General features: G+C 33.6%; 1 protein-coding gene across 3 annotated transcripts; it reads right to left on the reverse strand.

Moving 5' to 3' along the window:
* Nucleotides 1-3973: 3973 nt before the first annotated feature.
* LOC107838817 (glycolate oxidase 1) lies at nucleotides 3974-11027 on the reverse strand. 3 transcript variants are annotated; one of them, XM_016682033.2, is made up of 12 exons: nucleotides 10723-11027; nucleotides 9339-9502; nucleotides 9082-9206; nucleotides 8202-8248; nucleotides 7979-8056; nucleotides 6483-6607; nucleotides 6287-6353; nucleotides 6109-6171; nucleotides 5955-6024; nucleotides 5727-5827; nucleotides 5035-5139; nucleotides 3974-4520 (listed from the first exon to the last, which is right to left on the reverse strand). In XM_016682033.2, exons 2-12 carry the CDS (start codon nucleotides 9488-9490, stop codon nucleotides 4335-4337), a joined length of 1119 nt encoding a protein of 372 aa, XP_016537519.1. In that variant the 5' UTR covers nucleotides 9491-9502; nucleotides 10723-11027; the 3' UTR covers nucleotides 3974-4334. The 3 variants fall into 3 exon arrangements, with proteins under 3 accessions (XP_016537519.1, XP_016537521.1, XP_016537520.1); XM_016682035.2 differs by having other exon boundaries at nucleotides 9339-9495; nucleotides 10723-10882; XM_016682034.2 differs by having other exon boundaries at nucleotides 10513-10728.
* Between the last annotated feature and the right edge of the window lie 12278 nt (nucleotides 11028-23305).

Below are 23305 nucleotides of genomic sequence, written 5' to 3' on the forward strand. Positions count from 1 at the left end.
TGTGGAAGAACTACAAACTTGAAATGTCAAACACGATATCGTTTTCTCCAGATCAAATTGTAAGTGCATATGCCTTGTTTAGTGTCTTCCATGTAGTTTTTGACATTATTTTTTTTTGTTCTGTGATATTTTTCTCCTTTTATTTATTTATTAATAGTATGTAGATAATGATAGGATCACACCAAATCGATCAACGATTATTACACAAAATGAGATTTTCGTAGTTATACTTTATGCATATTTAGGTCTACAAATATTTAACTTAAATTAGAGTTGTTACTTTTTTGTATGTCTTATTTTTGTTTCGTAAAAATATATGTATCATCTAAAATATATCATTAGCAATTCAAAATTTGTATTAAATAACTTAGGATAAATATGCACCGCACGTTCTCATATATTAATCTTTTACAACAATATGTATCTGTTAATTGTTAGATTACACAGGTGACGATGCCCTAATCTGTAAAAAAATAAACATTTGTTTATTCAAATGTGTTATGTATCTCTTATTAACACATGTGTGCATCTCTACTATCACAACAGTATAACCATCAACAACAAATTCTTTAAAGAACACTGTTACATCCACAAGGTATTATGCAACTCTCAAACTTCTATACAAAGAACTGTAGTAAAACTACTTAAATAAGGACAATCAAAGATAAACATACATACATTAATCACTTGTAAAGAAAAAAATCGTGATGTTAAATTACAAAAACTCACATCATCCATTTATTCATTATCATCATCGTCGTCGTCATCCCCTCGTCCCATGAGTTCGAAATCAGGGTGGTGATTTTGTAAAAAATACTCCAAAATGCCCGCATCAATCTCAAGTCCCTCTGAAAGTGTATATTCAGACTTTTGATCGCTTTTAATGATCTAACTACCAAAATCATTATCCCCAGGTATATGAACAAATTATTCAAGCCTATCACTAAACTACCATCAATATCACCATCAAAGAATAAAAAAGGATCATTGAAGAAATAAAATCCGAGAATCTGGAATAAAAGGGATGTTGTAAAATCTTTGATTTAAGAATTTACGTAACTTTGACACTCAACTAGAAATTGAGGGATAAATTATAATATGAACGAACTTGTTCAAAAGATCTGATCTGAGAACATACATGATGAGTTGTGATTTCACTTGTCACCAAGGATGCATCATGAATACATGAGAATACTATGAGACATGTGTGCATGAGTCATGAGTTGTATGTCATGGAACTGTACATTCAGACTATTGATCATTGTTCTAAGCATCCCAACAATGATGCAGTTTGGTTGTGGGGGAATGTATGTTGTTTGTGAAATATGGTTTACTTTCTCTTAGATTCTTGATGAATTGCTCAAGCTTTTCTCTATCAACCTTGCTACTGATCTTGGTATCTTGAAAGACAAATTTGAAACACCTAACCTAGACAATTCTACTAGAAGATCTGATATCCCTGATGTTGAAGAAAAAAAAAAGAAGAAGAATGAATCTATAAATTAATTATGGAGATGAATATTTAAAAAAAAAAATTGAATTAGTAACATAATGTCGTCTTTTAGGAGATTTTTTTAGTTAATTAGATGATTGATTGAGTAAATTGCTACTTTAATGTTGTAGTTACCATTATATTTCTTAATTTCAGCTAATTAGTTGATTTTTAAAATGTATCATCAACTTGTATCTCATTTAACTTATATGTATCTTAAAAACATAAAATTAAGGTGTAAATATGGGTAAATTTATTGGAATTTATGTTCAACTTACTTTGAATTTTAATGGCTAATGATTTGGTTGAGTTGGAAAGTGTGCAATGATTTTTAGACTTATTTGATTGTTCTGAAAAGTAAATTTTGTTTGATTTGATAGTTAATAGTGCGATAATACTAATGAATTATACTTTTGATTTTATAATCAAAATTCATTGGTAAAGTTACGTCATAAAACAATCGAATAAAAAAAATTTGTACAGAGAGTAATTTAGTCGTCACCACAAGGTAACATATGGATTGAATGTGCCAATTTTACATTAGTACATTTGATTGCATTATTATAAGTAAAACTTACATAAATCCTAATAAGTTTACCTTTAATTACTTTTTATTCATACTTTTTTCTAAATTATCAATAATCTCTTATTTTTGTAATTTTCGAATATATAATTAGCATTTGGATACATAATTTTGAAGTTAAGATACATAATTTTGATTATTGGAATACATTCATTTCTGAAATTATTTGATCGAAATATATAATAAATTAACTAGACCAAAGGAAGATACCTAATTAAACTTATGTATCCAAAAATTTATGGGTTTATGAATGTATCTGATTGTTTTAAGAAAAAAAAAATTAGATAATTAATAAAAAAGATAGAAATTTTATGTAATTTAGTAAAGATAAGTTGTGGATTATAATGTATGTTTGCAATCATATGACTTTTGCTATAGAAGAATAAAAATAAAAAATACTACCTCCATTTAAAAAAAATGACCTAATTTAACTTGGCACGGAGTTTAAGAAAATAAAGAATATTTTTGAATCTTGTGGTGTTAAATTAAAGATATGTCAAATGTACCAAAATATTCTTCAATCTTGTGGTCTTAAACATGTAATGTGTAAAATTTAAAAGTTGTTAAAAAGGAAAATGAGTCATTCTTTTTTAAACAGACTAAAAAGAAAAATAAGTCATTCTTTTTGAAACGGAGAGAATAGTATAAATAACATAAATACCAATCCTTTTGGAAGTAATTACATTCTCTTCTACTTTTTTAATTACTTTACTCTCTCCCTAATAATATACATAACATAGTCGACATATATATAACATTCTGTGTATATATTGAGATTTTTGTAATATATTTAGGAAGTTAAAATATTTTGTAATATTAAAAATATAATTTGTGTATTTATATAATTTTTAGTAAAAAATATTATAAAGATTTGCATTTGATCAGATTAAGTTATAATCCATGACCCATAGTTTAGCTCATCTTGATCCAAATACATTTAAGCAAGGTTGGGCATCAGTCCATTTAAACCCGCCCAAATTCAGCCCAAACAATCAATTGCCACCCTTACCAATGATCATTTGATGATAATAGTTTGGACCGACAGGCCATAGAGCGTCCATAGGCCAAATGTGGGCCAATTTTTTGAGTGGCCAGCCATGTCCTTTTCCCATAAAAAACCAAGAAACAGTTCTCAATTACGAAATAAAGACTTGCACCATCCACTCCGCATCCTTTAACAGACTGTTTGGATGGTGATTTGCCATGGTATGATATGATTATCATGAGAAACATGTTTGTTTCCATAATTTTCTAAAAATGATAGTATGGTATTACTATTTCATGGTTTGATAACCATGGAATGAGGCAATTTCTTGAACCATCAATTTAATGGTGTGGCATGGTTCTCCCTTTTTTTTCCAACTTTGCCCTTATATAATTTTATTAAAACCCATTATACCCTTTTACTCTTCTTAACTTTATATACTCTCTTCTTCACTACAACATCCATCTCCGGCACCACCCTAGCATTTAACATAGTAGTATCCTCAAAAGAAATAAGAGACGCTGCTATCCCATTGACGCCTTTTAGGATTTCTCCACTTTCGGGATTAGAATTTTCGGGTAGAATAGATATAGGTATAAGTATTTTGCGAGGCCGACCACGACACGACGGGGACGGTGGGAAGTGGAAGAAGGAGGTGGGTCGATGAGCTCAACGTAGCTGATAGAGAAAACGACGTCATCAATACCCTCATTGAAAATTTATAACAAGTAGGGGTATTTTAGTAAAATTACCCGTTAACATACAATACCATACCATCGATCCAAACAAAAAAATTATTATTAAACCACAGTGAACGATACAGTCCATCCAAACATGGTACAAACCATACTGTACCATACCATATCATACTGTACCATACATTATGAAACTATGGCAAACCACCATCCAAACAGGCTGTAAATGGTTGTAATTCAATATGATAAGTATGGCGGGTTGCCTTATATGAACGTAACAGATATCAAAAAGAGTTCAGAGACTGCATTTTGGCAGATACATTTTTAACAGAACTGCTAAGTAATGAATCCTTGCTGCTGTAATCTGAACCAAATGTCCGTCTCCAATACAATTTCAAGTTGCTAAATGCAATATATTCATTTAGAAAGTGCTACATAGGGTCTTTTTTTCATTGTGATAAAAGACCATGAACCGATGGTCAAAAAAAGACCATCAACCGATGGTCATTATTCTCATAAGGGGCAACTTTATTTTAAAGTAAGTATGGATCATTGCGCGCATGAAACTGAGAAAGCAGCTTATAACCGGGGTGTGATGCGAGGTGGATCCCAAGGAGTTGTGATATGATTACGAGTAATTTCCTTGATTGAGCGACAACCACTTAATGCCATTGTTAGTTCAAACTCATCATGGAGCATCTGAAGTACTTTCCGAACGCCTGCCTCCCCATCGACAGCCAATGAAAACACAACTGGTCTTCCAATCTGTAAATTTATCAAGCAAAATAGTCAGTTGTGATCACCTCCACATAAATGATCTCTTTTGTCCTAATGATTTCGTAAAATTTGAACGTTGGATTTATGTACAGATGAATTGACCTTCAAGCCACGGTATTATTTGTATTCTGTGCGTAAGAGGTGATGAGAGAAGAGTAGGGTGGAGAAAAAGGAAATTTGTCCTGGGAGAAAGAATGGATTTTTCGGTGAATTAAGTGGAAACACGGGTAAGTTGGTCCCTTTTTGAAGTAGGTAAAAGAAAAGGACATCCCAGTGCACTAAATCTCCCGCTATACGCAGGGTTCGAGGAAGGGTCAAGCCTCAATGTTTCTTATAGAAACCTTACCCCACATTTCTGCAAGAGGTTGTTTCCACGGCTTGAAGCCGTGATCTTTGAGTCACATGGCAACAATTTTACTAGTTACTCTAAGGCTCCCCTTCCCCCTTTTTGAAGTAGGTACGCTCTAGAATTGGTGACGCATGATGTGATAACTCTACTTACAAATACACCAGATGCTCCCAGAGCCAGTGCTTTAAAGACATCTGTCCCACGGCGAATTCCACCATCAAGAAAAACAGGAATTCTTCCGTTGACTGCTTCGACGACCTGCAAGTTTTTAAGAAGCAAAAATCAATCTCATGCGAAACACTACTGGAGATTATGACCTCAGACGCTCCTTTAAAAGAGGTCGTGCGGAAAAGCCCCATCCCCTTTACATGCATTATGCGACGACAGCTCAAATGAAGCAAACTATTTGTCATAAAAGAATAGAAAATTACAACAAAGATTTGATAAGAGAATGTCTAGAGAAGAGGCTATCTAAAGGTTCACAAGTTTATTAGCAATAGATATTTGCTAAAGAACAAGCAACAAGAAACATAAAATCCCACATGGCGCACAATTTGCATTCTCTTCCTTTTATCCCCCACACCAACCGTCCATTTTTAACAGGGGGAATAAAGGAAGCACAGAGAGAAGCACCATTAGTTTAACTTATATGTTCTTCTCTACATGCATTGCTTGGTGGAGATGATAAGTCTCCACATGCTTATATAGACGAGGGGAAATAAGAAAGCACAGCAATTATATTAAAGAACTGTTATATGCATCAATGTAGTGGCAGTTGAGCAGTGTAATTCGACTAAGTTGCAATGGAGGAAGGCATCAAAGTTTCAGTACACTAGTAAGCTAACCTCTTCCAAAGCCATAACTGTTGCGGGAGCATAATCAAGTTGTCGAGCCCCATGGTTAGACACAATAATTCCGGCTGCTCCAGCTTCTACACCTAGCCTTGCTAAACTTGTCAACAAAGGGAAATCACTAAATGCAGTCGGCCAGAAGAAACTTGAGGTATAAAGAAAGAGGGAGGCTTATAGAAAAAAAGAAAAACCAGAGTGTTCACGTATGTTATTTTGGCATACCATCTTCTGCAGTTAATACACCCTTCAGTAGGATTGGTAAGTGTGTTATTTTCTGAAGCCATTTCACATCCTATTAAAATTCAACGAGAGGTTTCATATGATGATGAGTATACATTTGTAATTCCTGCAAGAATGAGGTAAACCAGTAGCATACCTTCCAGCTAAGAGACCGATCAACTTGCCCGGCAACATATGAAGCAAGTCCAGAGTCATCAGTCTGCAGGATTACCAAACAAATCTACAGTCAATAAAAATTGCACAACTTAAAAAACTTAGTATCAATTATGTCAGATTTTAAGATTTCAATTATGTCAGATTTTAAGATCATTTACTTTATGTATCTTTCCAAGATCCAGTCCTTCAAAGTTCTTCAGCCTTAAGTGCGGTGGCAAAACAAACCTGTCAGAAGCCAAATGGAAAGTACCATATCAATAAACTCTGCTTATGCAAAAGACTAGCTGACGACCAAATTTAACAATCAGAACCTTCAGATCATGAACGGCCAAAATAAATACTTTTGCTGAATACCTGTTCTTAATATCAGCTTCCCTACGGCCAAGTCTTGGCGTATCCACAGTAAGGGCAATTGCCTTAAAACCCGCCCTTTCCGCTCTTTTCACGAGTTGCAGAACAACATTCCTGTCTTTATATACCTAAAATACATAATGAAAAACTAAAGGTTTCCAGGTTGTGTTCTAGATAATAACCTCAGCCAAAAATGGAAAACATGGCAAATCCGTTTTCACATAAACTTCTGGTAGTTATGGCTAGATGTGCTCTCTATCTTCACAAGGTAGGATAAGACTACGTACATACCACCCTTCCATGACCCCACTTCTGGATTACACTGGGTGTGATGTTGTTGTTCTTTATGGCTAGTTGTGTACAATATCACAGGAAAAAGCAGAATTACAAAATTAACCAGAGAAAGCATGACGAAAGATTTTGTGAAGACACAAAGAAAGGCTTAAGAACCAATTTATAAGAAACTCTCTTATTTCTTCTCTTCTCATATGGTATAAGAGCCTCCACGATTTTGGTAGAGATCTAGACAGATTCTGCATATGAGATGGTCGCATACGCTGCCCACCTGACCAATATCATTTTCCTTTCTCGTTTTACTATTCTGGTTATTTTCAATCACCACTCCAATGGCAAACCTTTTTTGAATGTCTTATCTTTAATATTATCTATTCACACCAACTGACCTGTCAAGTCATCAATTAACTTTTGTCCAGTCAGCGATACATTATTGCAAAATCAACACTGTCATTGTTCAGTCATGTCATCATCAAACCATCCCCCAGTCAGTGCCAAATCTTGTTTTTCAGAATTTGGTCAGGTTGGCAGCCAATTTTTCTTTGTTATCTAGTCAAACTAGTAGCATGCAAATCCTAACTCATGGATTCAACACAACCAAGTAAGTTTCACAGAACCACAATTAAATTTTGTCATGGAAGCATCAAGTGAATTATTTCCAACTACAATACTTTTAGACAAATACTAGCCTAATGAATGCTTCTTTGATCATTAGCTACTTTCTGTGACATACTCAACTTGACTTAAGTTGCGTCCTTAAGTTGCTTTACTACCTCAAGTTTGAAGCATCATGCTTAAAGTAGAGAACCACTAGAAGCATTCCATAGAAAATTCTTAATGAGCATGCTGAAAGTCAAGAGAATCACTAAGAATATTTTATTCAATATTCTTAATAAATAGTAGAGCATGTCCTTTTAATTTGGGAACTTCCTAATTTCACTTAGCTCAAACTACTGCACGCTATTAATGAGCCAAATCTTAAGACATTTCATATGTTATTTCTTCTCTTCTTGCAGTGTTTAATTACACGATAGAACAATATTAATACATACCCATGATTTGCTTCTGTAATATGAATTATGATGGACATGTAGAAAAGCAACAAAATTAACCCACTGAAGGAAGAAAAAAAAAAACTTCCTACTTTTTGATCTATGTTTCACAAAATAGATAAGAGTTAATAGAACAATGAACAGAAAACTCACATAGAGTTGGAAAAAGCGAAAGCCTGGTCCGGTTGAAGCAACCTCTTCTACACTGGAAGTACCCCATGAGGATAATGTCTACAATTACCAATTAATTTTCACTTGATAGCAGGAATATGCATTGTAAATTTGTAATAATGGATTTAGGGCAAAAAGCATAGCACTTAGCTAACGCTTAATCACTTTGGGAGGGGATCTGGGGTGAAGGTATAGAAATCCAAACCATGATGGTGCCAGCAGCTGATGCTGCTCGAGCTGTTGCGTTCTCTCCTGCATCAAAGTATTGGATTCTAAGACAAGCGTCGCTGATCACCACAAGATTATGGTCACTTAAGCAATTTGTAAAACTTCTTTTTTTTAAACCAAAAATAATTTGAAAACTTCCGATATTTGAATGAACCAAATACAGAGTCCAAGAAGAAATGCAAAAAAAGTTCCTGCAATCTAGTGAAAATAAGAGAAAATATGCTGCTATTCCAGCGAGTATCACATACAATCTCAAAATTCGCAGTATTAACCATGTGCCAAGTTTGTCTGAAGTTGACAGTTATTTAGCTTTGAATTTGCTATTAACTGAAGCTATCACATTCAAACAGTTGTCTACCTATATGTAAAGCTATTAAAGCAAACAAACAAGTTAAAGCTTCTGATGTGAACCCCTAGAGTTTTTGTAACAAAAAAGAACTCTTAAAAAAAGAGCTCACTTGCTATATTTTCCATGAGATGTGCTCAGTCAGAGCTCACAACTGTACGATACAAGATAGGATGTGAAGCACTTGCAAGTGAACAATTTGGAATAATTTCTCTTTGTAGCATTCCATACTCTAAACAGCAATGTACAACTATTTCAAATTCTGACTTTTCACGACTGTTTCCCCTTCAAAATAAACAATGTTTTACCGCCCAAACTTTCTTTATGTACATCATTTTAGTATCGATATGTAATCATCCTGTCCAAACGAAAGAAAGGAAGAACAGCAGAATCTAGCTCCTCTACTAGAATGAAGTCTCATACATCTCCTAATCACAAACGTAGAATCACTAGGATGGATGGAACTCAACCAGCTCTCTATGCCATAATTCAAACAAACAATAGCAGATACCTTCGGGATGGGCCATTTTCTGCATTGCACTCGGTGCAACCATGATGGGCATTGAAACCTTAAATCCCAAGACACTTGTGGTTGTATCAATGTTGTTTACATCTACAAGAATACGGGGCCTAAACCTGTTTGGAATAAGAGGAAATTTCAGTAGCATATAGAAGAAATTCTTTTCAAATTTGCTATACTTTGACATTTTCAAATGATTCAGGTCAACAGAACATTAACAATATCAACATGTTTATAGAAATACTTACAAAATCCTAGAGAAAGCATTTCGATTCTCTTGGAGTGTCCACTGGTCCTCTGAACCAGAGGCATAATAATCGTATATCATTTTGGGTAGTTTCTCCTTTGCTAGGGTCTCATACTCCATGACATTGGTAACACTCTCCATTTTATGGAACATTAATGCTGTTTACTGAAGCAAATACCATAATCAACTTCAGATCAATAAGGCTGGTATTTAAATCATTTGACAGGAAAATCAAGAAAGATCATGCGAAACAATGATTTAGGAGATCATGAGAAGGAACAGAAAAGAGTAATACATGTTTAAATTCAGAAAACGAAAAGAATATAAAATGAACAGAAGTACAGATGAAGAAAATGAAAACATTCAAACAATTAGGAAAATGTGTGTGCATAAACATAAAAGCACTAACACTAAAATGGCTCCCCAGTTCAGTGCAAAGACTAGTTTAGGCTCACTTCCTAACGCAGCAGAATCATAACTTGGCTGATACTGCTAGCAAAGAAAAAATACAACGGGCCTACAATTCCTCATGTAATCTCGTAATTGATCGCAATGCTCATTAATCTCATATCCAACCAATGATATTGATAAAAATTTGGAAGAGATTATAGTACAAGAAGTACAAGATGATATAAAAATGGCAACCGCACTACAGCTCCGGCTATGCGTGGAGTCTGGGAAAGGACCGACTACAAGGGTCTATTGTACACACAGGAGCTGTTTACATTTACATTTACATCAGGAGGCTGGATTTACTTCACATTTATATTTCTGCAAGAGACTGTTTCCACGGCTTGAGCCAATGAGCTCTAGGTCATATGGCAGCAACTTTACAGTTACTCCAAGGCTCCCTCCAAGTACAACATGATATGATCATCTAAAAAGCAAATGACATATCATTTTCTCTATTTAACTATTATACTATCATGGACATTCCAAAATTCTACAGATATTAGATTATAGTATATACTATTAACTTATAAGCTGATCAAGGTTTCCATCTGCAACAAACCATCGGTGTATAATGTAGCATACACATATTCTAACACATAATTCTACAGATAGTTTATAAGAAATCAATATCTTGTTTTCCAATAAGGATGATCAAATGACACTTGAAAAAACAGAGGAATGGTATAATGGATTGTTGATCTATAGAAATCTAAAAAAGTCACCGTTTTAATCCAGATCACCAGAGGTCAAAACCTAAACTCCAATCCAACAAACAGAATCAGACTAAAAGACTTTCTCTGTTTTCCAAATCCAAGAAGGAATTAATGAAACATCACTTATCAATCACATCAGATACTGATTAATATTAAAAAGAAAAAACAAAAATTCAACAGAACACTGAATCTTAGCAAAGAAACAAAACAAGAATGGACCGTGATAGCTGTCTGATGACTTCAGGCTTAGGCAAAAAGGGGTTGCACTTGCATGGAATTCGTAAACGGTGTGGCTTTTCCAAAGTAACTCAGAATTGGAAAACTCCAACAAAAAAATACTCAACCCGAAATTATTTGATTACGTGGACAAATATATTTGCTTTCGCCTATACTCCCTCGTTTTAAAAAAAAAATGACTGCAAATAGATTATTCTTTTTAAAACAGAGGAATTATTTATTTTGGGCTAGTTAAATTCCCACGTGTTCAGATGAAACGTAATAAATGTTTTGTTAAAACTATATTCGCCCAAATAAAGCGGTTCACAATAAATATATAGTTTATTTGATCAAAATTTTAAAATCACCTTATTTTGAAAGAATAACTATATATCTTAAAAAAACATAAGGCTCCTAATTTGTAGCTCAATTTCATACTAGTTGTTTCATATAAGTGTAGCCATGTGTTTCTGCCTTAGAATTTTGGCTATGTATGGTTTCAATTGAACTAATTTTGTTGTTGAATTTCACATTTCACATTGGCTATGTATTTGCTACATTGTATTCACATTCTATTTGTATGTATGTATATGTATATATTCATTATTGGATCTAAATGTATTAGTGGGTCATCCGAATCTCCTTCGTCGGAAAATTATACTATATTTATATGATTAAAAATATTTTTATGTATATATAATAGATATTGAACCCCCTTCAACTAATTCGTATATTTACTTCTGAATTCCCTCAATGAAAATCTGACTTCGCCACTGTGTATGCATACTGAATGTGCCTATAATATTAGTGGTATTATATGTATAAATTGTATGGCCTGTCCTTTTCTTTTGTATGTTTAATGTAAATTGAAACATTCAGATACAAATGATACATTTGCATTAAATGATATATTTTCATTTGTATATAATACACTAATATTTTTATCAAATGATAAAATTACAAATGTACCACTTATAAATACAGTTGTATAAAGTTGATACGTTGGCTGAATTTTACAGTCATTTAATTGAATACAATCAATCAAATTTTACGATATTTATATTTTATATCAAATATACTATAGTTAATACATTAACAATAGATGATAATTTTTAAAATTGGACTAAGAACGTCCTTTGCTTAAAGAGTGGCTATTATATGAAAATTTCCCATTAAATATGTACTACTACTTATATCTGATGTATTTTCTCGAGATCCAAAATGGTATCTGATTTCTCTTACTTTATATTCATGTTCACTTAATTTATTCACATGCGTTAGTTACAGTCATGCTGCTGACAGACATTCGCACGGATTTATTCTTCAACTGTTTTTATATATATCTCTGCATTAGTTTGCTTTGCTTGTCTCACTCATTAATTGAAAGGAAAAGGGTGAAATGTATCCATCTATTTTAAAAAATTAATTAAGTATATATTTTAATTATATTTTGAGGTTAAATTTATTTTCACCATCATATGTTAGGATCAAATTTACCTTTCTACATTGAAAAATTGACTAAATATATTTGTTCATATTTTGGGGTCAATTTTGCCTTCAATGTCATACTTTAGGATCAAATTTACCCTTGTTGTTAAGAAACTTTTCATTTGTACTCTTCTTTTAACAGAAAAATCCAAATCAATACTAAATAACTCTTTTTTTAAAAATAAAACACATCATAGTCTAACCCACCTGATCCGACCCACCAAAAATATAAAAACAAATGTACCCCTCCCTCAGTTTTGTTGGGCGAATTTTCCAACAAACAAATATACTTCTCTCTTTAATGTATAGTGTTGATAGATTGCTTACGAATGAAGAAAAAGTAAAATGGAATGAGATAACGAAGAAGCATGAAACTAGAGAAAATGTCTATTACAAACTCTGCTCTTGTTTTAATTATGTTCAACTTTCAAAAGGGAAAAGACATGCATCAAATACACCTAAACGTGTCCCGAAATGTCGATGACACACTCAAATAATAATGACGACCTATTACACACATATGCTATTTTGAACTGAATTTATTTTCACCATAACGCATATATAACCAGTCACATGATGGGAACTGCCACATCAGATGCTATGTCATATTTCAAGTTTTTTTTTCCTCTCCACATCACCTAATTGCTTCTTCTTCATTCTACACCACAAAGCCACCATAAAACCATCATCATTGCTGCCATACCATCACTAAATTCATATATTTCAGCATAAAACACAAAAGTAATCACCACAAATTTCAGCCATTGCAATAAAATCACCATTGAAATTACACCATCACTATTGTCACCACAAAAAATGAAAAGCAATACCACAAAATTCAACACCCATAATCAAATCTATCATTGAAATCACCATCATCGCCGTCAAAAGTCACTTTCGATTTCTTCCTCACCATCTCTGATTTCTTCTTCTTCACCATCCACAACCAAACATTTACAACAACACCATCACAAAATTGTCATCAGTGTTTACTTGTTCTTAGTACCTCAATTTTTCTTTTTATTTAGATCTATGTCGTTTTTTATCAGAATTTTACATATTTAGAGAAATTATATCAATAATACAAAGGTACTCGACCATGGAGTTGATGAAAATTATTTCGTTGAACAGGATATGCCAAAAAAATAAAATTTCATTGAATTGGGTCTGTAAAAAAATAAAAATCTCATAAAAGGACTGTTGAAAAATTTATACTTTTCCAATAAAACAACGATTCTCCATCACTAAAAGCTATATTTTCTTAACCTGTGATTTATTAATAACTTTAGTTTGTTTCATTTTTTTTTCGTGAAATGGATATATAAATTTTCATGAAAAAAAATAAGAATGAAGATGGAATATCTAATGATTAAGTACATATGAAAATTTGAAATAATATTAAATGAAAGGAGTGAAGAAATGGAACTTTTTGAATCTAAATATTTGAAATGGTGGTTCATGGGTGTTGAAGAAGCGAGACAAAGTGATGCTGAAGATAAGTAAAGAAAGAGAAAATATAAAATGATTTGGAAGTTAAAAATAACACAAATAAATTTTAATAAACGGTCATGTTTTTATTTTTTGTGTCACATCAGCTTTTACGGTGGAAGTAAATTCACTTTCAAGTAGAATATGTATGTAATAGGTCGTAACAATAGTTTAAGTTTGTCATCGACTTTTCGGGATAAATTCAAAGTGTATTTGATGTCTTTTCTCAATTTCAAAATTTGGTATACAATTCTATGTGTATCTAGATTCTAGAATTGGCGGATAAGTTTTTTGAGCAATGACACGATGAAAAATTTATATAGCTACAAATTATATATAAATATATAAGAATGAAGAGATGTCACGATTGGCACATAGGGGACCTCTTGACTCAATCATCTAGAGAAATATTCAGTTGGTCTATTCTGTTGGATTTGACAGTTAAATGCCATTTTTCATGAGCTCTGTATTAATACAGATCCATGAACTCAGAGAGTGGTATGTTTATTTATATTTGCACTGATGCAGACCCATTTTTTATGAGCTATGCACTTACAATATTCAGTAGCTTAATCTCATTGAAAAAATTTGACCAACATAACCGAGAAAGTATATTTATTTGTGTCTTTTTTATGACTCGAGTCGGGTCGGACGATTCAGATTAGAATGTGTTTTATTTTTAAAAGAGAGGCATTTAATGTTGATTTGATTTTTTTATTAAAGAAAAGGTACATGTGAAAAGTTTCTTAACAATGAGGATAAATTTGACCTCAAAGTATGATATCGATGGTAAATTTGGCCCAAGTATGACGAAAGATATGTTTATCCAATTTGTCAATGTAAGAAGGTAAATTTGGCCCCAAAGTATGACAACAAGGATAAATTTGATCCCAAAGTAAGACGAAGGATATATTTAGCAAATTTTTCAAACTAGATGGGTAAATTTGACCATTTTTCCTTAATTGAATATACAAATATGATAAAGGGACAAATACATTTCTGAACTATGATAAATGGTATCTATATACCCTCCATCATATTTTGGATAAAAATATGTCTCTACCATTAATGAAATGGACATATATGCCCCTCACACTAACGGTAGGAGCATATGTGAACCCAAAATATGACAAAGGGTATATACGTTTCATTTAGTTTGGGGGTATATTTGTTTCTTTTTTATTTTAATTTTTTAATCTCAAATAATTAACTCTAACTCACTATTCGACCCAATAAAGCCACTACCTGACCCGGTGTCACGATTCGAACCAGGGTCTGGCCGTGATGTGTATCTCAAGTCCAACGAGAACTGGAGACCACCTCCTGCACCTAACCATACTGTAACGATCCAAAATCTACTCCCAGGATGTCACACGGTGCTGAAGGCTACAAGTAGCCCCAATCTAACCCTTTGAGCCTGTCACTACATAAAATAACTCATTTTGAGAAGAAATAAAAAAACACTAGCATTGTTGTATCAAATGATAAAAAATACAAAGAAAATACTTGGTCCAAACGACCACAATACTAGAAATCTCAACATACTAACAATCTGATAACTAGTCTGACAAAGCCTCTACTACTCAAGTCTACTAGAGAGCCATTGAGACAGGTCTCCAACTAACTCAAACTGAACTGAAAGCAATAATATGTCTACTAACAATACTGAAATGTTTGAAGATAGGTCCTCGAACCATGAGGACTCACCACTGTAGAGATGTAGACAAAGGTACTTGGAAATCACTGACGAGGCTGGGACTGAGCACCTGAACCTTTATTGTAAGACAATGTAGCACATAGACGTATATGTGGATCAGCACTTGAGAATGTACTGAGTATATGGGGGGTGTATGCATGTACATAAAACAATATCCATTCTTTTTAATGAATTCATGCATGCAAATATGAATGACTCACGTAGCTTGAATAAGTCTAATATAATAAGCTCATAAATCATGTAGAATGAATCCTGTAACACAAATCTCATGAGTCATTATACTTTAGCTTTAAAATCTATACTCTCCTCTTATTCTCTTTACTTGAAGGCTGAAGAAGCTTTAAACAATACTTTCAACTCATGATATATCTCATGGAGATTAGAACTTCTTTTAAATCAAGACACTTGGAACTCAAAATTATATAACTCTTACTAGTAGATAAAACTACTTTCTTCTTGGAAAATTTTACTTCAAGAAACTATTTTGAAAAATCTTACTAATAGAGAAAAATACTCATAAGCTGTTTATTTACTATTTACTAGTAGGGAAAAAATAACTTCTCTTAAGAAAAACATCTCATCTCAAGGGAAAATACTTTAGGAAGCAAATCTGCAAACTTTACTATTAGGAAAATCACTTATCTCAAAGCTTCAGGGAGGTTATCTTAACCGACATAAACCATGCAAGCTACATGGCGTCCAACATCTTGTCCTCCTAAGGAAAAAACCTCACATTGGGGAGAGACATCATACTCTTGCCCGGGAGTATAACCTCAACTCAGTGATCACTTATCTCGGCCTTAGGCCTATAAATCTCAATCTTACAGTAGCACATAGTTCTGGGGTATGAAATTATAGTAACTTACCCAACTCGGTGCTAAATACTACTCTCTTTAGTTAGCTACGCTCATATCAGGGAAATCCACTTTAAAATAATCTCATGGTTCATAAGAACCCAACTATAAAATTTGTAATCTCATTTGGTAAAGTGGATTTCAAAGCTACTATAACCATTAAGGTCAAAAAAGGTCAAAACTTTCTCAATGATCTCAAAATACTCAAACCATGGGTGCTTATAGCACAAAAGTTCATAAAAACTGAAATCTCAAGTAGGGTTTAATGACCTATAATCCAATCTTAAGTTAAGATTTATCAAAATGCATACTAGATGTCATAAGGATATAAAAATCATATAGAAATCTGGAATGTTCAACAATTTGTCTTAAAATTTCAACATACTCTGTACTTCAATTTCTAGAACATTGGCAAATCTCAAAATCTCACGCATAGTAATATTGGGTATGAACCCACACTTCAAATTCATAGAAAAACTCATAAAGTCATATATCTTTGTAATTTAAAATAAATTTTGGGCACAAGGATGAAAGAATTGTCCTTGTTCAAACCCCACATACCTTAAATTGTAAAACTAGATAAACAAGCTTAGTTGAAACTTTTTTCTTACTCTTTGAGAGAGGGTTCTTGAAGACTTGGACTTGGGAAACTCAAATCTCAACTCAATTTGTAGAATCTATGGTGAGTTCTTGAATTTCTTGGAGAAGGGTTTTGGGTTTGTTCTTGAGGAAGAAACCCTAGCCTTTGGATGTTTTGGGAGATAATGAAGTTATATGCTTCGTTTTGCATATATCTAAGTGTTAAAAGGGGAAAAAGGCTAAAAAGTCCTTTTAAAATGACTTAAAAATAATGAACGGGATTTGTGAGGGTCAGAGTGATAGTCTGTCGCTAGTCTGACAGCCCGTCAGATCATCCATTGCATGTTGGTCAGAAAAAGGCTACACTGCATCAGTTGCGATGGTCTTAGCGATGGTCCGTCGCTAGCTTAATAGTCTATCATCTTGGTCGTCGCACTTGGGCTAGAAGAGGGAGTTACTGCTTAGGTTGCGACGGTCTAGGCGACGGTCTGTCGCAAGCTCAACGGTCCGTCAACCTACCCGTTGCACCTGGACGGTTTCGATAGCTATTAGTAAAACGACCATAACTTCTCACCCCAATACCGGATTTGGACGAAATTGGTATCATTGAAAAGATAATTCAATTTTCCATATGATAGAAAGTCATTTTTAGGAAAATTAAATCAAGATTAAAACACTAATTACTTGGGAAGTCACTTCTCAATCTTTTAGGGCCGAAATTACACTACACTTGACACGCTCTAAGGCTCAGACTATGAGGGAACTTTTGCGGGGTTTTACACATACAAAACATAATACCACCCAACATCGGACGAATTCCAAACATATAATAAAATAGCATAAGATAAGCTCAAGGAATTTAAGGTATGTCTATAGCCGATAACTGATAACACTCAACTTACATATTGATATAAGTGCAAGGTGATCATTGTCAATATAATACCCAACTTTGAGTTGGGGTCAAATCCATAAGGAATAATGTGAATGGTGATTGAGTAAGTTCGAAATGAAAGTTACTTGCTAAATTCAAACCTAGGATACAAATATTTGGGGTTATGCCATTCTAGGTGTGAATTCAAACATGGATAATTGAGAATTTATTCAAATTTAGCTAGGAGTCATGGGTAGGATAGATTTAAATTGTTAGCACTAGTCTTTCAACAAAACACTAAATTACACTCATGGATTCTTTCGAATACCTCATGAGCATGCCAAACTTACCAATCCAAAATCTCAACTTAGCATCCCTATTTGCAGAATGAGGCCCATCAAGCTAGCTAAATCATATAACATCCTTATTTCAAAGATAATTCTAAGGAAATAACTAGTATCAAATAGTTGTTCACAATTATTTATCACCCATATCTCTCTTTCAAGGATGATGTGAGATCCAAGTCAATTTGGGGTTTTCACCCACAAATCTCATTCAATTTGGAGTATTAGAAAAACCCATAACAAATAGCTAATTAGGAAGATACATAAACAATATCCATATATAAATCACAACCTATACAAGTATAACTCCAAGAGGAAAACTAGAAACTCATAAAGATAATAAACAAAAATATACCAAAATCTCCATCAAATTGATTCATGAAAGATAAGGAGAATGTCAATCCACACTTTAAATTCCAAAAAATGTTTAATGGAATTTGCCAATTCTTTACTTTGGAGTTACTCTAATGTTTTCTTATCTCAAGATTAGTACAAAATTTTGCTCCAAGCTGTAAGTGATAAGCTAAAAATTGAAGATAAAAGATTAAAAAAATTCTCTTGTGAAAGGGTTTTAACCCCATTAAGATTTGAGACTCAACTTTGTGAAATTACATTCTTTTCCCTAAAATTTTCCGTCTTATCACGATCGCATAACTCTAGTTGCAATCGCGATCCTTGGACTGCGATTGTGTTAACTGAGGGTTGCCTGATCTGCCTGATCTATAGTTCTTGCTCCTTTTTATCCATTTTCCTTTCCTTTCATCTTGATTTTAACTCATTTTCATCACAAGACATGCAAGATCACAAAAACTAAAAATTAACTTATTCCAATAGAGAATTAGCCTCATTTATACAATTTTATCATAGTAATGTGCAATAATTTGGGTATAAATGAGTGGTAAATTTGTCACTCATCAACATCCCCAATTTAAATATTTTCTTGTCCTCCAGAAACACTACTCTTTACTCTTTGAGACCATGTAATTATAAGCCCATTCATACAATCAAATGATCACAATGATGTCGAACTCAATTAGCACCAACAATTAGCCATCAAGCATGGGAAAAGTTATTCTCACAACTTCCCTCAAAATAGATCACACTTTCAAGGATGCAAAGACTTTAAAGAACAACTAAGAAACAACCACTAACTCTCTAGAAGTGACTCCCCATCGATAGTGACTCAACTATACTCCTTTGCCTTATTGTTGGAAGATGCCAATTTCACCTGCCTCAATTAGTCTACATGCTTCCTTAAAAAATAAAATCCAACACCAAATTATATATCATGCAACAAGGGATTTAAGTGCAAACACTCTCTCTCACAAAGAATCTCTCAATGCAAACAAGTATCATACTGTATGCTTGTCCTTATTTTTAATTGTCACTACTATGAATATACTTGATTGGAGATCTCGAAGGACCTTTTCAAGCTTGTAATGTCTGCTCGGGGAAGGGTATGATATCATTTGGGAACAAACTGACTACACCCTCCTTGAACATCGACATGACTCTATTAAATCAAACTTTGGAACATGGACCACTTCATTTGTTTCCAACTTTACACATGTGCCTACTTTTACTACCTTGATTCACCCATATTTTGAAAGCATTTTATTCTCATCTTTTTTTCTTTGAACAATTTATGTATTTCTTTCCTTTATTGAATTGTTTTTTTTTGCTATTCATTTTTCTCATTGTTTAGCTCTTAGGCACTCACTTACAATTCCGTTGCCCAGAGTTACCTCTTCCAAGATTTACCATCCCTAACTTAGGCTTTTAGCCTCAAGTTGCACTTTCAAGTTCACGAAGGGTAGGGTTCAAAAGAGGGATAAAAGTAAAATGGCTTATGGCTTGTAATGTGGTTGCCAAAGAAAGGTTCAAAGGCTCTAAGTGGGTAACTAGAGATACAATTTATGTACGGGTAGGCTTTTTAGGTTAAAGTGTATTTTCATGTTCACAAAGAAGGCCTAAGATCATTTCACCAACCAATAATAATCACAAGTAGCTTTGAGAGACTAACGGGACAAGTTCTAGATGATACAAGTAAGCATGAGAGTTAAACAACTAAGCTCACCGCACACGACATGTAAACTTTTCAAGGAGGCTCACTTGCCTTTCTTACTAAAGACAAAAGAAGCTATTTACTATACAGTACCAACTAAAGACTTTGGAGTCACAAAAAAAGAAAAAGTGTTGTTACAACAATGTTCACGTCCGTGCCCTTGGTTTTCACAAAAATTTTTGGTTGGAGGGGATGTGTGTTTCGTATTTTACTATGCAATATTGCTATCGTTAGCACCAAATCAAGCCGTTATATCATATTTAGGCTCTCACAAGGGCATACCATCTGGCTACTAAACTTCGCCATAGGAATATCAGCAATCCCAACTCTATAATGCTACAGTTACTTAGACTTCCCCTGCATCTATGACTCAAAATCCTAGCATGATAATTTTTCCTTAAGAATGATGTCACTCAATCTATCATAGGGAGAGGCTCATCCAACATCATTAATTAAATGAAATATAAAGCTAAAAATAAAATAGTTAATTCATAAAATCTCCATGATTAGGGTGAGCTAAGCTCAAGTATTGTAAACCAAAATTTAAATATTGCAAATCAATGTGCACGCACACAAGGGAAATACACCCCCAACTTCAAGACTTATAATGTCCTTACTACATAACATAAAAGCATAAGAAGGGTCAAAGGGCTCCCTGAAACTGCATCGAGAACCAATGTGCAGGCTAGACATACTATCGCGATCACGATACCGCGATCATAATCCTCAGGCCGCGATTGTGATACCTGAGGAATTCTGCTCCCCTATCTTTCCCTATTTTTTTTCATGGCTTCCACACTTCTAAACTTGGTATTGCCCTAATTTTTGGCTCCAAATCTGTCCAAAACAACTACAAGGCATCAAAATTATATGACTTATTAAAAAATACATGGTTCAAACATAAAAACGATGGGTCGCCTCCCATCAAGCATTTGATTTAATATCGAGGCACAACACCATTCTAAAATTATGGAATTTATGTCTCCACTTAGCGAATTCGAATCAACGGCTCAACTTTTGATCAATACGTATTAATCAAAAGTTGGGCTGATGATTTAAATCTTCTCAATGGAGTCTGTTCCAAGGTGGGGGCTCATCGATACTACTTCTATCCCACAACTTTGAAGACTTAAACTTTTTACTCAACTTCACATCAAACTTTCGAATAGACTTGTTGGGTATTGATGAGAACATCAATAAGCCACTAGTAAAACATAGGATTTTGTACTTATTATCCTTCAAGTGAGGGACGTCATTTCGCCCTTTTGGAATGAAAAACTCCAAAATGTAAGAATTTTGTTCCTCATTTCCAACATTCATCTTTTGCTTGGCTGGTTCAATTTCCATCACATCCACCAAGTATTATGTTGAAAAGTGATTGGAATGAGGCCGTCTTCCTAATTTCGGAGTTGCATTCTTCTTGACATTCTCACCCCAAAATGAATTAGAGCCTCCAAAAAGGATTTGCTTGGCTTTTTTGTTCAACTCTTGTGCTATTTCTTCAATTTTTGCATCCTTCATTATTTTTGGTTTGGTTGGTTGGCAAATCACAAAGAATTCTTCAACACTAAGCTCACCATCGACCACATGGCTTGATATCTTTTCCTTATCAACCTTATTTTGAAGATTGGGCATATTTATGGTACTTGGAAGATCAACCCTCTCTCCCACTTTTTTTTTCACTTTATTTTCCACATGCCCCCATGGATTGATGCGTGTTCTCCCCTGTTGTAGTCACCTGATCCAAGATAGTTAGAAATATTGCTTTAATACTATTGTATCTGACACGTTGTTCTTCCTTTATCGCATCATGAAACCTATCGAACTCATAAGAAGAACTAACATTTTTTTTAGCATAGCTAGGGGAGAGGGCATTTGGACAATCACTCCAATGTCCATCTCAACTACCACATAAAGAGAAATCATACTCCCAATAGGATCAAGATGGTGCACACACCTCTTTCCGGGGAGCATATTTATAATTTTGCCAAAAGTGGGGTAACCACAATATGGACATAGATAATCAAGATAAGATTTGCAATCACCAAACTCATATTCATTCCAAGATGCTATAGTGACAAGTAAACAAAAACAAAAATCGACCTAACATAAGAAATAAAAGAAACTCACAAATAAATATTTACAAGTTTGAATCAAAGCAAGTAAGCTAAAATTCCAAACTAACTTAATACACCAAATTATTCCTCAACAACAATGCCATTTTTGATAAAGCTCAACTTACACATTGATATAATTGCAAGGTGATCGTTGTCAGTATAATACCCAACTTTGAGTTGGGGTTGAATCTATGAGGAACAATATGAATGGTGATCGAGTAAGTTTGAAATGAAAGTTACTTGCTAAATTAAAACTTAGGATATAAATATTTAGGGGTTTTGAATGTTTTTAAAAATATCATAATTGTTGGCTTCTAGAAAACTAACTCGAGGCTAAGAATTATTGGAGTACAATCAATTAGGAATGGATCTTAGGGCCATGCCATTATAGGTGTGAATTCATACATGGGTAATTGAGAATTTATCCAAATTTAGCTCGGAGTCGTGGGTAGGCTAGATTTAAAGTATTAGCATTAGTCTTTCAAGAAAACACTAAATTGCACTCATGGATTCTTTTGAATATCTCATGAGCATGCCTTACTTACCAATCCAAAACCTTAACTTAGCATCCCTATTTCTAGGATGATGCCTATCAAGCTAGTTAAATAACTTAACATCCTTATTTCTAAGTTAATGCTAAGTAAATAACTAGTATCAAATAGTTGTTCACAGTTATTCATCACCCACATCCCTCTTTCAAGGATGATATAGGATCCAAGTCAATTTGGGGTTTTCACCCACAAATCTTATTCAATTTGGAGTAATAGAAAAACCCACAACAAATAGCTAATTAGGTAAATACATAAACAACACCCATGCATACATCACAACCTATTCAAGCATAACCCTAGGAGAAGGAACTAGCAACTTATAAAGATAATAAACAAAAATATACCAAAATCTCTATCAAATTGATTCATGAAAGATAAGGAAAATGTCAATCCACACTTTAAATTCCAATAAATCTGTAATGGAATTTGAAAATTATACACTTCGAAGTTACTTTAATGTCTTCTTAGCTCAAGATTGGTAATTTTTTTTCTCCAAGCTCCAAGTGATAAGC

Source organism: Capsicum annuum, chromosome 8, assembly GCF_002878395.1.
Source record: "Capsicum annuum cultivar UCD-10X-F1 chromosome 8, UCD10Xv1.1, whole genome shotgun sequence".
In the NCBI taxonomy this organism is placed as follows: Eukaryota; Viridiplantae; Streptophyta; class Magnoliopsida; order Solanales; family Solanaceae; genus Capsicum; species Capsicum annuum.